Here is a 14,950-nt window from a genome sequence, read left to right as displayed (position 1 = left end):
ATTAATAATAAGTGAATTAAACTAATTTATAATAGGTAATATACTACAATTTATAATAGGTAATATACAAATAATAATACCATCAGGTTGTTGCGCTGGTGCAGGATATATATATATATATATATATATATATATATATATATATGATATGTATAATAATAATAATCAAATTAATAAAATAATTCTATAAAATAAAAAAAAAACATAACATTTATTAATAATTCTCTATCTTCATTAATTTTATAAAAGCTTATATTTTTACAAGATTATAGCTTTTATTTAAAAATCTTTATCTTTAATTCTCTCTTATTTAAATCATATAAATAAAAAATCAAATTACACGATTAATTGTTTAATTTAAATTATAATAAATATATTTAATATTAAAAATATTTATAATATAATATTAAATATAAATATAAATGTTTATAATATAATAAATATATTTAATATTTAACATATAATTACAAATAAAGAAATTATTTACCAGAAGGTTGCTCTGCCGGAGCCCGATGCCTCTCCTAGGTCTCCTTCTCCTCTCAGTCTTAAACGCGCGATACTTTGACGACACTCCCGCACTCGCGAGCGATATTTTTATATCGCTATTTTCATTATTTTACGCGCGATATTGAACGGCACTCTCGTTCTGTTTCGATGCGATTAAAAATATTTATATTTGATCGCGCGATGTATATACTTAATATATATATACCTTTAACGGCACTCCCTAATATGTATATACCTAACGCGACGCGTTGACGAAGCGCTTACCGTCCGCGGCATGTTGACGGCACCGACGACACGAAAGGGTACTTAGCTTCCCATTCAGGCACCTTAAGATTTATCATAAATTGAAAAATTTAAGATAAACCTCAAGGCACCATCCAGGTACTAAGCCCTCCCACCGCGACAAGGTGTACCCCGTGGGAGGGTTATATTATATTATATATAATTTTATATATAATATAATATATAATTAATTTTGTAATATACTATATAAATTTTAATTCGCAAATATAAACGATAAATAAAAATATAAAAGATAAGAGAAAATCTATTATATAAAGCAATGTTCAAAATAATTGTTAGAGAAAGAATTTGATAATATATAGAACATCTCACATCACTACCTCACTGCTCGAAGGCTACTGAGGGAATGATCGTAGGTCAGAAACATTGCCGCGGTACTGTTTATATCGCCAAGGTTAACTATGTAGAGAGAGAATTTGATAATATATGAAACGTCACTACTTTATTGTTCAAGATTACAGTGCGAATGATCGTAAGTCATAAAACGTTGTTGAAATATTCTATGAGTGATTGCCGATTAAGAAAATTTAAAGCATTGGTCGAAATTTATTTAATTTTAATAGTATCGTTGAGAAAATTAAAGTATCGTTAGAGAAATTATTATAATAAGTATCAATAATCGAAAGATCATAATAAAATTGATTTCTTTATCCCATTTTACGTTCTCTTTTTTATTTGCAGTAATTAATGATTGCGATTCGATAAAGATTTGTCGTTGCGATACATTTTCAAGTCGTTTATCATAAATTAATTAATTTTTAATTATTAATAATTATATCAAATCAATACTAATCATTTCGATACTAATCGTAATCGTGTTTAGAAAAATATTCGACAATATGCGAAGCAAAATATGTATTATAATATAATTTATAAATTGATGATGCTATCAACATCAAATAAATATATATTTGAATTTATTCAAATATTTTCAATAATACGGATAATTTGATGTTGCATGAGAGCATTATAAGACACACGCTTGGACTTACAATAATATTACATATATTGAAAGGAAGAGAATGGAAAGTTCGGAGAGTAACCAATTTTTTTGAAAAATGAAGATATTGCAAGATATATTTTTCATTTTTTGAGACTCTTATTCAAGATTTATTTTCTATTGTGAGAGTTATAAATAACTTTTACACATATAGTTTTGTTATAATTTTCATAATAACTTGATATACATAATAAATTGTTATATAAAATATATACATAAAATATTTTATTATATTACACGAAAATATCAGAAATGCGTACAATGTAAAATTTATTAGAAATTTTTAGATTGGCGTATATAGCTGATAATCTATCGCAATCAAAAACATCCTTAATAAATTTATCGATTATGTCAATTAAGAAAGAGTACCGGAGAAAGAGTACCGGAGAAAGAGTACCGGAATTTTAATGAATTTTGTAAGGTTTTCTAAAAGAAATATTATTGCGAAAAGATAAACTAAGTTTTGATGTTACCCAATGATTAAATGAGAAAAAAAATTTTAATTTAAATTTCACGAATATGCATGACAAATAAATAAATTGACAGTAATAGTAATATTTAATTACAATCCATGTAATATTTATAATAATCGCAACACAACGTTCGCACGCGTAATACAATTATTATCGTTTTGTATGATAATAAAAATATTGTGACGTTAGAGGCGCATTTCATATGATCTGCAATTATAATAGGAGAATCTGCAATTATAACATATACATAAAAAATCAAACGCGGATGCAGAATTTAATACTTGATTTATTTTCAAATATACAATTTTATGTAAAAAAATTTTACAATCAAAAGTAAAATATACTTATCTTGTTTCACCGATAATTGCAAACAGGCTAAACTTTAATAATTCCTAAAATAATCGCGTTATCACCACGTTCAATGAAGGATAACTGACCCAACGATTAGATCAGATCAAAATCCCTCTGCTGAGTGACATACTGGTTAATATCTAACAGAGAGAAGAACGATCCTAAAAGTGGGAAGCGACTTCAACTTGTCTTATTTCTTCTATTTCGAAACTCGCGAAATCGATTTATGATGAAGAGTTAAGTGATTCATTGAACGTCAGAAGTCCCGCTACAAGAAGGAACGAATTCCCGATCTTCCTGATTGCTCCCGATAACAGCGAATTGTGATCGTGATTTCGACAGCGAATTAATGACTGTTATCCTTATTATCATTTTTAATATATGAGATTAAAATTCGCGTGAAAAAAAACATGTTCTTCTATTTTAAGAAATATCTTTTTTTATTAGAAAATGACTGGATATAATGATTTTTATATACATATTACAATCGAATATATTTAGGAAACATGAAATACCTGCTCTTTTATCGTTGCTCGGTTAAATGTGTGAATAATAATAATTTTAGGGTACCGAATGTGTTCGAGACAAATTAAATCTGATAACAGCGAGATTAAAAAAAAAATTCAATTTGAATATTTAGCAACATCAAATGAAAAAGTATCAAGAAATTAATTTTTCTGTTGCATTTAACTGTTAACACTTAGCAATAAAACGATAATTTATTTTATTGTAATTTTTATAAGAATAATTATTTCTTTAACGATACTTAAAGATTAAGTGTATTTTATTCGATGTTTTATCGTTCAACTTTTTAACAATCTAAATATAATTCAAATTATTATTAATTTTAATTCTTGTCATACACTTCTATTTTCAAGTCAATATGTCAAAAATGAAAATCAAATATAATATCAATTAATATTTTTATAGATCTATTCTTTATAAAACTCAAAATAATTTATTTTGTAAAACTAATTATTATCTTATACTTTAAATGTAAAACTATCAAAAAAGTATTTCTTTATTAAAAATTTTTGAAAAATATAATTATATAAAGAGAGTATGTTAATTTTCATATATGAAATATTTAAATGATTATATTATTTTTAAAATATTTTATAAAATATTAAAATATTTCTATATAAAAGTATTAATTAATAACAAAAATATTATAAATGCTTTATTATAGATATTTTAAATGTGTTAAAATAAAACCTGGAATATTTTGTACATGCATTATATTACGTGATTTTTAGAGCGAATTATATATACCATTGAGAAAATGAAAAAATAATAAGCAATATAGCTATTTTGAAAATAATATATATAAATAATAATAATAAATAAATAATTTTTATAAATTACTCACTGCATATCTCTCTGACTGCTTCAGGCTCTTTCACTACTCTCTGAGTGTCCGATACTTTTCCAGATGTCCTTCTTTTTTCTTCTTCATCCTTTGCTGTTTCTTCATAGCACTTATATTCATTCGCGAACAAACAATTAATTATATTTAGTCATATGAAAACGATCGTGAGACTTTTACACGGCACTCCCGATCGCGAAATAATTACGAGAAACGCACATTAATATATCGTATAAGGGATAAAGAAGTACGATTCGATTTAAAATAGACGTAGCGAATTATTAATTTCAATACTAATCGCGATCGCATTCAGGAAAAGAATTCAATAATACGAAGCGTTTTGTATCATTATTTTGCCGTCGGAATGTCGTGTGAATAATACAAAGTCGTCTATGTATTTATAATTTTTGCCTCTTTTGTTTCAATTTTTATTTGTAATAATGAAAGATCGTTTCGATGGATGTATCGCCATATAGTTTCCTGTTATTTATTAAGAGTTAATTAATTGTTAATTGTAATAGTCGTAGCGAATTATATTTCGATATTAATCGCAATTGCACTGTTAGAAAAAGAATTCAATAATACGAAGTGTTCCGTATCACTACTTTACTACTGTAATGTCGCCGTGCGAATGATACAAGCTTCGCTTATGTAAACAATACAGCGCTACGTCACCAAGGCCGAACGTCGTGTTATTGACCTCGTTGCCGAAATATTTTACGCGTACTATGACGTACATACATATACGAAAATTGAATTTATATACAAGTATATTTTTAAAATCACACACACATGTACACACAGATTAATTATTTATTAAACGATTAATATACATCACAAGGCTTTCCATTAATTATTTGATTTTGCCATTCGTTTTATTGCGCGTTCTCAAACGAATTATATATATTTAAATCATCACAATTATATGATAAAGCATCAGATGAGATATTCTTAATTATAAATATTAAAAGAAGAATAATTATTATTCCTAAGGATTGCAACAAAATGATAATTTATAATTTTGATTCCGATCACGCACATCAATTCTTAATTGCATTCGATTCTTTTTAATTGCTTAATTAAATGAACGCATTACGCAAAATACGTGTTTTGAAATTATATTCTAATTATATTCCAATCGCATAATCGAGTATTTCGAATAATGGAAAGAGCAATGGTCAAATCAACTATTTATTAATAATAAAATTGTAACTTACGAATGTATTCCGTTTATTCCATACATTAACATCGCGACAACAATGAATAAACTTTTAAAATAAATAATCAGTAAATTGAAACAGTTTTACCGATTTAATTACTAATATAAAAACCGATCAATTGACCAGTTGGTAAAACTGTTTCAATATACTGGTTATTTTCTTAAAAGAATTATTATATGACAAATTATTATATTCCCAGGTAGCACACGGTCGTTTTATATACGTTTCTTAAATGTATCTAATATTTTTTAACCGTAAAGCATTAATAAGAAACGTTCCTATAGAAACGATTTTAAAATCATAGTTAAGGAAATGTATTTTTTACGTTTGTATAGACAAAATAAAAACTAATTTTTATTAATTTCAAATTAATTTTAACTTATATATACATATGTACATACATATACATATACATACATACATACAATATATATATATATATATATATATATATATACACATATATAATTATTATGAAAACTATATTAATTTCTATTTACAAATATATGAATAAGATCACTAAGAATCAGTATTTCATTGATCTCTAGTAGAAACGCTTCTTTTTTGTTACTTTATCTTATATCTTATTAATTATAGTCAGTGGAAGTAAAATTTTACCACAAAATCAGTAATCGCTAGTTCGTTTGTTTACTGCTACGATGTGCTATTTTTCTCGTACTTAAGTTTTAATCATGAGGATTATATAAAGCTTGCAAAAGACGACAGATAAAATTAAAAGTATCACTTCGATTTAATTTCTGATAGAATCTCAATAGAGGAATTTCAGATATAAAATCAATTTTATAAGTCGGACATGTCCGGCGAATAAATAAAAATAATCTGTTCATTATATATTAAAGATGTGTAAAATAAATTATCATCTATTTAACATTCATGTTCTAATATGCATGTAAATATAAATAAAATTTTTAATTTTATATGAAGTAGATAAATTAATATTACTAATTAAAACAGTCAATGTTAATTTTTTTTAGCGAAATATTATCAATTCACTGTGCTATAATAACTTATAACTGCATATCAACTGTATATCAGTAACTCTGTTTACTGTTTTCAGTATACTGATACATTTTTAGAGAATGTGTATGAATGCATTCTTTATTAATTCCGTAAAAACCAAATGTTTTTACGAATAAAAGAAAAAAAAATGTATTTTATACGTATTTTAAACATTTTTTAAACATTTTTTTTATTAGAAGAAAAACGTATCTCTTAACGTTCTTCAAGTGGACATTTTAACAAATCAGAAACATTTTCAAGAGTCGGTTATAAAACGTTTCGAAGAAACATTTGTGAAACGTTTTTGAAACAAATATGTGCTACCTGGGTTATGTTTACGCGTGTCACGCGTTCAAACTCAATTTTGACTTCTCGCGGGAAAACTCGAATCGTTCGTCGAGAATCGATCCTTCAAAACGCGATTGTTCTGTATAATTTTTGCAATTAGTGATTATTAATTTGTACGATTTTTATTTACACAGTGAGTGGCGCGTTTTGATTTTAATTTTAATTAATGTCGAGTGAGTCATAACTTTTTGAGATATATTGCATTATTATCACGTAGGAAAATGACAAAAGGCATGGTGTAACGTCGCGAGTGTTGTATAAAGCGTAAATTGCTGTATGATCGTATGCTGATTAGTGCGTAATTACTTTTTTTTGAATGTCAAGTGAATATCATAAAGCAGAAAAAAATAAACGAAAGAAACGAAAAAAATAACTCGTTAAACGCATCGTGCGATGGCGAAACAATCGTGAGTAATTTATAATTTATTTTATTTTATTATATTTATTATTTGTGGATTTAATTATTTGCTTTTATCTTTAATAATAATTTATTAAACCAATGTGAAATATTGAAATATTCTATATGTATATATAAGTATATATATTATAAATATATTCTATATGTATATATAAACTTTAAAATATATAAATGTTAAATAATATTAAAATAAATAAAATATATAAAATAAATAATAATATTAAAATAAATAAAATATATAAATGTTAAATAATATTAAAAAATGTTAAATAATATTAATATACATAAATATAAATAAATATATACATATATATATGTATAAATATTCTTTTATATATGTATACATATATATATTTTTTTTAATATTATGTAAAATTAATAAAGATTAAAATAAAAAAATAGATTTTCGTTTATAGTATTCCATAAAAGTACATATATTTAGAAAAGAATTTAATTGCATAAAATAATTTTCCTAAATCTTAATTATTTACTTTATTACCACTTTGTGTATGACTTGAATTTATTTCTATTCAATTATATTTACTGAATACTATAATTCTGTTGTTCCGCATTGTATCAATGAGAATTAATTAATTTTTATTTCATAAAAAATTTAAGTATCTTATTGTATTTTTATCGTTTATATATACATGTAATCATTTCTGCATAAATCCATTTAATATCTCGGAGTAAATTTAAAATTTGTTCTCCTCTTTAATAATAAATCTCCATTCTACGTGAATTGTGATTCGCGAATCTACCAATTTATTTGCTGTATTGATATTGGTTATATCAAATATAACACGAAAAATTCATTTAGCTCACATGTCCAACAATTTCATATGTATACGATAAAAAATATAATTATTGACTATCACGAAATATTTCTAAATATCTAATTATAATTATATTTATTTCTAATTATGATTATACTTTTTGTTTCTCTTTTTGTCTTTAATCACTTTAATTTTAAAAAGAATAGATTTTTTTTTTATATATTTTTTTATGTATTTTATATATATTTTTTATATATTTTTATATATATTTAAAACCATATTTTTCGCTTTTCATTCACGAAAATTATTGCGTGATTAAACAAAGTTATATTTCTATTTTTTACGTGAGGTAAACAAATTGGGTTCCACAAATATACTAACTTATCTATTTCCCAACCACTCCTTTAACGGTCGAAGAAACAAATAAGAATTTCGAACATTTACGTTTGTTTGTGAAAAGAGAAAATAATTAACATAAATAAATTTTTTTCATATATAAATTTTATATATAAATAATTTTATATAGTTATGATATATATAAACTTTCTCCATCATCTTTGAGAGATCGCGTTTTTCTAATTTTTTTTTAAATCGAAAATGAAAAATTAATATTCAAATCTATAAATTTAATTCAACTTTTGATGTCTCGGTTAGTCTTTACTTATCTAGTTTGGATAATTGCCAATTATATAAATCCACTATCGAGAAAATGAAAAAATGATAAGCAATATATCTATTTTGAAAATAATATATATAAATAATAAATAATTTTAATAAATTACTCACCACATATCTTTCTGGCTGCTTCAGGCTCTGTCTGCTCTCCGACTGTCCAATACTTTTCCAAATGTCCTTCTCCTTTCTTTTTCATTCTTTGCTGCTTCCTCGTAGCGCTGATATTCATTCGCGAACAAACAATTAATTATATTGAACCATGTATAGAAACAATTGCGAGACACTTTTCATAGCACTCCCGATCGCGGAATAATTATGAGAAACGCTCTTTAATATATCGTATAAGGGATGGAGAAGTACGATTCGCTTGACGTTTTTTGAGATCAAATTAAATACTAATTCATTACAAATGTTGTTTTCATTTTTGAAATATACAGCGTGTCCCACCTAGAAATGGCCATCCCCTTTTATCTTTTAAACTAAAAGAGATAGACCATAATAAGTATATATGAAATTAAATGACTTGAACTGAACTTTATTGTGAGTATAGTAATTGATTACAAAATTTATCTGTATTGAAAAATGGAGAAATATGCATAATTTTTTTATAATAATGTAGATATTTTGATAAAATAAAAGTTGTAGCGCTTTGAAATAAATATAACGATGTATGATTTAATGTAAATATTTTACATATTATACGAGATTTTCCGGCTTGAAATATCGCGGGTAATGTCCATCATTTCATTTTCGGTCCTGCGATATAGCCAACTTCTCGTGCATTAGAGGTTGATGTATGTCATGTTGTCATTTAATCATGATACTCAGTCAGAAATTGGCTATATCGCAGGGCCGAAAATGAAATAGTGGACGTCGCCCGCGATATTTCAAGCCGAAAAATCCCATATAATATGTAAAATATTTACATTAAATCATACATCGTTATATTTGTTTCAAACAGCGCTATAACTTTTATTATATCAAAATATCTATATTATTATAAAAAAATTATGCATATCTCTCCGTTTTTCAATACAGATAAATTTTGTAATCAATCACTATACTCACAATAAAGTTCAGTTCGAGTCAGTTAATTTCATATTTGTATGGTGTATCTCCTTTAGTTTGAAAGATAAAAGGGGGTAGCCACTTCTAAGTGGGACACGCTGTATATGCAGTACATGTATATTAATATGAATTATATTATATTATATCATATTATATTTTACATATTTTAATACAGCAAATAATTTGTCGATATTGATCGCGATCGCGTCTAGAAAAGGATTTAACGGAGCGTCTTGTACCACTACTTTGCTCTTTGAGTGTCGTCGCGCGAATAATAATAGAGTCGAACAAATTGGTTCGAAAGACCGTTACTATTATTTTTTTACCGAAACATTTTTCAAGACTATGGCATATAAACATTAGCGCGCTATTGTTTACGCCGCCAAGGTTGGTGTTATTGTTTGTTCGTCATCGAAATATTTTATGTATTTTAACATATGTATATTTTATGTATTTTAACATATGTATACATATATACATGAAATATATTAAAGTATATAGAATTATTGTATTTTAGATTATATAGATTTTTTAATTATATGATTATTTATTAAAAGATTGATGTATCATGGAGTCTTTCATTATGTTAATTGTTTAGATCCACCATTCAATTGTTTTATTGAGCGTCCTCACAATTCGAATTATATTTCATTGAAAAATAAAGTGATAAAACATCGCAGACATTGTATTCAACTCTATAAATATTTACTCTATAAATATTAAAGAAATAATTTCTGCTCGTAAAAATCGATTTTATATCGAAATCATAATTTATTATTTTAGATTTCTATTACTATGATTCTTAGTTGATTAAATGAAGAAATTATGAAATATATGATTCGAGAATTTTCGTCACGATATATATAGATATGAATTACGTGTTATTTATAAAAATAAATTAATCATATTGTTATAATAAATAATTTCCCGATGTTGATCGCGATCGTATATATAGAAAAGAAATTTAACGGCGTATCATTATATTACATATTAGAAAATATGAGGCAATAGAATATGATATTATTACGATTGTTTTATTGCATTTTTTCGAAGTCAAATTTTATAATATATAGTTTTGCATTTTAAAAGACTAACTAAGAACGAACTAAATAAATAAATAAATAATGTTGAGAAAAAAAAAGAAGACACATAAATAAATAAATATATAATATAAGTATATAATATAAATATATAATATAAATAATAGCGTAAAAAGAGAGACATAATAATATTTTTATATAATAAATTATTATTAATTAAATTATTTATATTTTTATTTATATTATTTATATTATCAGAGGGATATAATGTGGCACATGTTTCTTCGCTTGCCGCTACTTTTTAACTTATCTCGTATTTAATATTTATCATGAAATGTATATAAAAGATTAATAATTAATATAAAATCTGAAGCATACTTTTGCCTTTTACGAGCATTATTTTTATTATCTTATACAACATTTTATTTCATATTTTATTTTTGTTTTTCTGTACATTATTTCTATGTATTTTTCCCATACACATATATGTGAATGGATCTTAATAATTTTTAAATAAAAATATAGAATTATATCTAATTAATGTTTGTTCTTTTATATCATTGTAAGAGTATATAAAAACATAAATTTTAAAACTTGATATAAATAAACGTTTACAATGATTTTATTCAAGATAACATATTATAAAGTCATATCTAAATATATATATATATATATATATATATATATATATGTATATATATATATTTAGATATGACTTTACAATATATTATTTTAAATAAGAATGATTTCGAAAAAATGTTTTATATGCAATATTATTACATGATTACAGCAACGTTGCATTTCTTCAAATATATTACATTGCAATATTGCTGCGACATTTCGTTGTAATATTACAAAAAGCGAACATCTTAACGTTGCCGCAATGTTGCAGCAAAGTTTCGCAACCGATTTGCAATATTTCAATGTTTCAATGAAATTATTCTGCAATATATTTGCAATCTTTCTGTGCTGTATGGGAGAAAACAATGAATTATATTTATATTTTGATTAATATATTAATTCATTTTCTTATTGAAACAAATGCATTTTTCAAGTAAAAAACGGCAGGAACTTAGTTACACACCTAATACTACTCATTCAAAAAAGATTACATCTTAAATATATGAATATAATATAATATATTAATATATTAATATATCTTCGATTCTCACTGCTCCGATAAACCTTGCAATTGTTTTTGTATCTGCTCGAATGTCTTGCCTTTGGTTTCAGGTACATAGAAGTATATGAATAAAGCACCAGCGAAACTGCACGCAGTAAATATTCAGAACGGTACATGTATGCCAGCAATATCGGCAATGACTAAATATGATGTTGTCACTACAAAAGCCGCTAAACTTGTTGCTATTAAAACAATCGTGCTGCCAAGTGCCTTCACATGTATAGGAAATATTTCGCTGCGCAAAGTGTACGGTCCGAAGCCAGGCCCAAGGAAAACATGATTATGTATGTGATGACACCTATAGCGGGCAACTAAGTAATGTCTTTGGTATTTATGGTATATGATTGTATTGCAGACTGAAATACGACCATAGCGGTTGACCATGCTGAACCAATGCACGAGATTATCAGCAGTGATTTTCTACCACTGTAATCAGTGATGAACATACAGATGATCGTAAATATCAGTTGTATGATGCCCAACATCATAGTTAAGTATTTGCCCTCCAGATTAATCGTCGAAGATGATTTGAGCATATTGTAGTATTGCTTGATATCCGCTCATTTGTTGAGCCACGTCCATGCACAATAGTATTATTAAAGCTCTGTAAAATCAAGTTTATTGATAAAACGTGGCTAAAATAATAGCTCTGTTATTCTGTATCATTTTAACAATTTCAAATTACTATGAAGTCAAATATCGAATAAAAAATATATAAAAAAATTTTTGTACAAAAATAATAAAATATAATTATTTTATATACAGAAAAGAATGGATTTGTACATAATTACATTACTTGCGAAATGAAGTGCAATAGAAAAGATACATTCGAAAATTTTTATCGATTCATTAATGATCAAGTGTGACGATAAATGGAAATTTAATATCTCACCTGCGATTTCTTCGCACGCATAAAAGTTCTCGAAAATCAGTTTTATCATCTAAACTGGCTTTCACGAACTGTTCGATATTACATGCTTCATTATAAACATCCTCTTTGCCTCTCAATTGAACGAGAGAATTTATGGATTTCTCTTTGGCGTTACGACGCATCAAATAGTATGGAGACTCCGGTAGCCAGATGAAAATAAGCATAAATAGACATGGCGCAATCAAAGACACGAAAGTGAGATTTTGTACCGATAAAAATGGACCTATCACAAACTCCATTAATATGCCGTTCAAAGCGACTATTGACATGGATGTTAAATTACCGCGGATGTGTGGTGGTGAAATTTCGCCCAAATACATCGGCGTGATTGTGAAAGCGATGCATATAGCCAAACCGACTGTAAACTTTGATATATACAGCTCCTATAAAGCAAAAAAAAAATAGGAACTTAAAGAGATTGATCGCGTCAAATTGTTTGTATAGATTAGAATGGAATAGAATTTAAAATTTAATTTAAAATCAACGCGTATATATATTGTGTATTATATTCAGAGAATTTCAAGAAAAGCAAGTGTTATTACATTAATATGCGTTACAAGGATATGCATTTTCTAGACAAACTTAAAACAATAAAGACTATAATAAAAATTCGCTAATTAATAATTTTTAATCTCAAGATGTAAATACAATGTTCTTTTTTAGAATACTTACTGTCAAAGATGTTGCAAAAGCTATCATTAACCAGCTGATTATCGAAGGTACGGGAGTAAATAACATGATATTTTTTCTACCGAAGATATTTATAATGACTGCACAAATAATGGCATCTCCAATTCCACCTAATGCAGGTAAAGATGCAACCCAAGCGACTTCTTGCGGAGTCAGATGAATAGGATATTTTTCATCCTTCCCTTGCATCAATATAGCCAAAGATGGCGACGACCAACCCAAAAATTGGCCAACTGACAGCATGCCCAGATTTCCTTCCAGATAAAATAACATTTCGAATAGGTTTTGAGAAAAACCTTTTTCTTTTTAACTGACATTAATAATGTTAATTTTCTAGAAGAAAATTTTCTTCTATGTAAAATTGATTTATATATTATTATTAAACATTTTTCAACCATAATTTTTTTAAATTTTTTTAAATTAAAAAAACTTTTTTTTTAAATATAATTTTGTATTTTAAATATAATTTTGTATGTATCTAAAAACACATAATTTAAAAAATAACGGAATCGAAGTTCCAGATAGAGATTTTAAATAAATGAATTTATATATTCCGTTATAAAAGATATAATAGGCATATATGTAATAATAATAACAAATAATTATTAGGATAATAAGTAAAATGCATAAAATGTATAGTAATTAAATATAAGCTTTATAAAATTATAAAGAATAACTATTAAGAGAACTGGAAGAATATAAATTAAATATTACACATATACATATAATATCATAGTCATATTAATATAACATCAAATCTTACGTGAATTTCACGGAAAGCAATAGAAACTAATTGTAAAATCATTGAATATGATTGACATTAAAATCTATAGAACTATATTTAATTTTACGTTCATGTGACAATGACAACTACATGTAATACACATCCAACTTCAAGCATTAGTTATTTAAAAAAAATTAATAAAAAGGAAATTTAAATAATTGTAAACATTTATGTGTAATTACAAATTTAATGTAATAATATATGAATATGTAAATGTATTTACATATAATATATTTTTATTTCTCCATGTTTATCTCAATAAATGTATATACGTTACATACCCGCTATGGCAGCAAGATATACTTTCTTCATTTTTACAATATAATCACCAGATAGCACATATGCGTTTCACAAATGTTTCTTCGAAAAGTTTCATAACCGACTCTTGAAAACGGTTAAAATGTTCACTTGAAGAAACATTAAGAGATAAGTTTCTTGTGATAAAAAAACGTTTAGAAACGTTTAAAAAACATTTGAAATACGTCCTTTTCCTTTTATTCGTTTAACGTTTGTTTTTTCATAGAATTATTAAAATAATGCATTTATACACACTCTCTAAAAGTGAATCAGTTTATATTATCAGTGAAAACAGTAAATAGAGTCATTGATACAGCAGTTATGTTATTATAGCACTGTAAATCAATAATATTTCACTGAAAGAATTAGTAATATTGACTATTTTAATCAATAATATTAAATTACAATTCATCTACCTTGTATAAAATTGAACATTTTATTTATATTTACATTCCATTTTTTTCGTACTTATAATTTCGTTATAAGAATTATATAGAGCT

The 14,950-nt window shown here is 25.5% G+C and overlaps 1 protein-coding gene across 1 annotated transcript; it reads right to left on the bottom strand.

Moving 5' to 3' along the window:
• Positions 1-11,730: 11,730 nt before the first annotated feature.
• On the bottom strand, positions 11,731-14,666 carry LOC105254947 (facilitated trehalose transporter Tret1). Its single transcript, XM_025406313.1, is given in 6 exon segments — positions 11,731-12,006; positions 12,009-12,264; positions 12,266-12,352; positions 12,641-13,062; positions 13,352-13,623; positions 14,435-14,666. Coding segments are annotated over 6 exon segments (1,341 nt in total). The 5' UTR covers positions 14,466-14,666; the 3' UTR covers positions 11,731-11,733.
• Between the last annotated feature and the right edge of the window lie 284 nt (positions 14,667-14,950).

This window comes from Camponotus floridanus, unplaced genomic scaffold, assembly GCF_003227725.1.
Source record: "Camponotus floridanus strain SB8 unplaced genomic scaffold, Cflo_v7.5 scaffold14, whole genome shotgun sequence".
Taxonomy (NCBI): Eukaryota; Metazoa; Arthropoda; class Insecta; order Hymenoptera; family Formicidae; genus Camponotus; species Camponotus floridanus.
The sequence above is the reverse complement of the archived record's forward strand: the minus strand, read 5'-3'. Positions and strand labels throughout refer to the sequence as shown.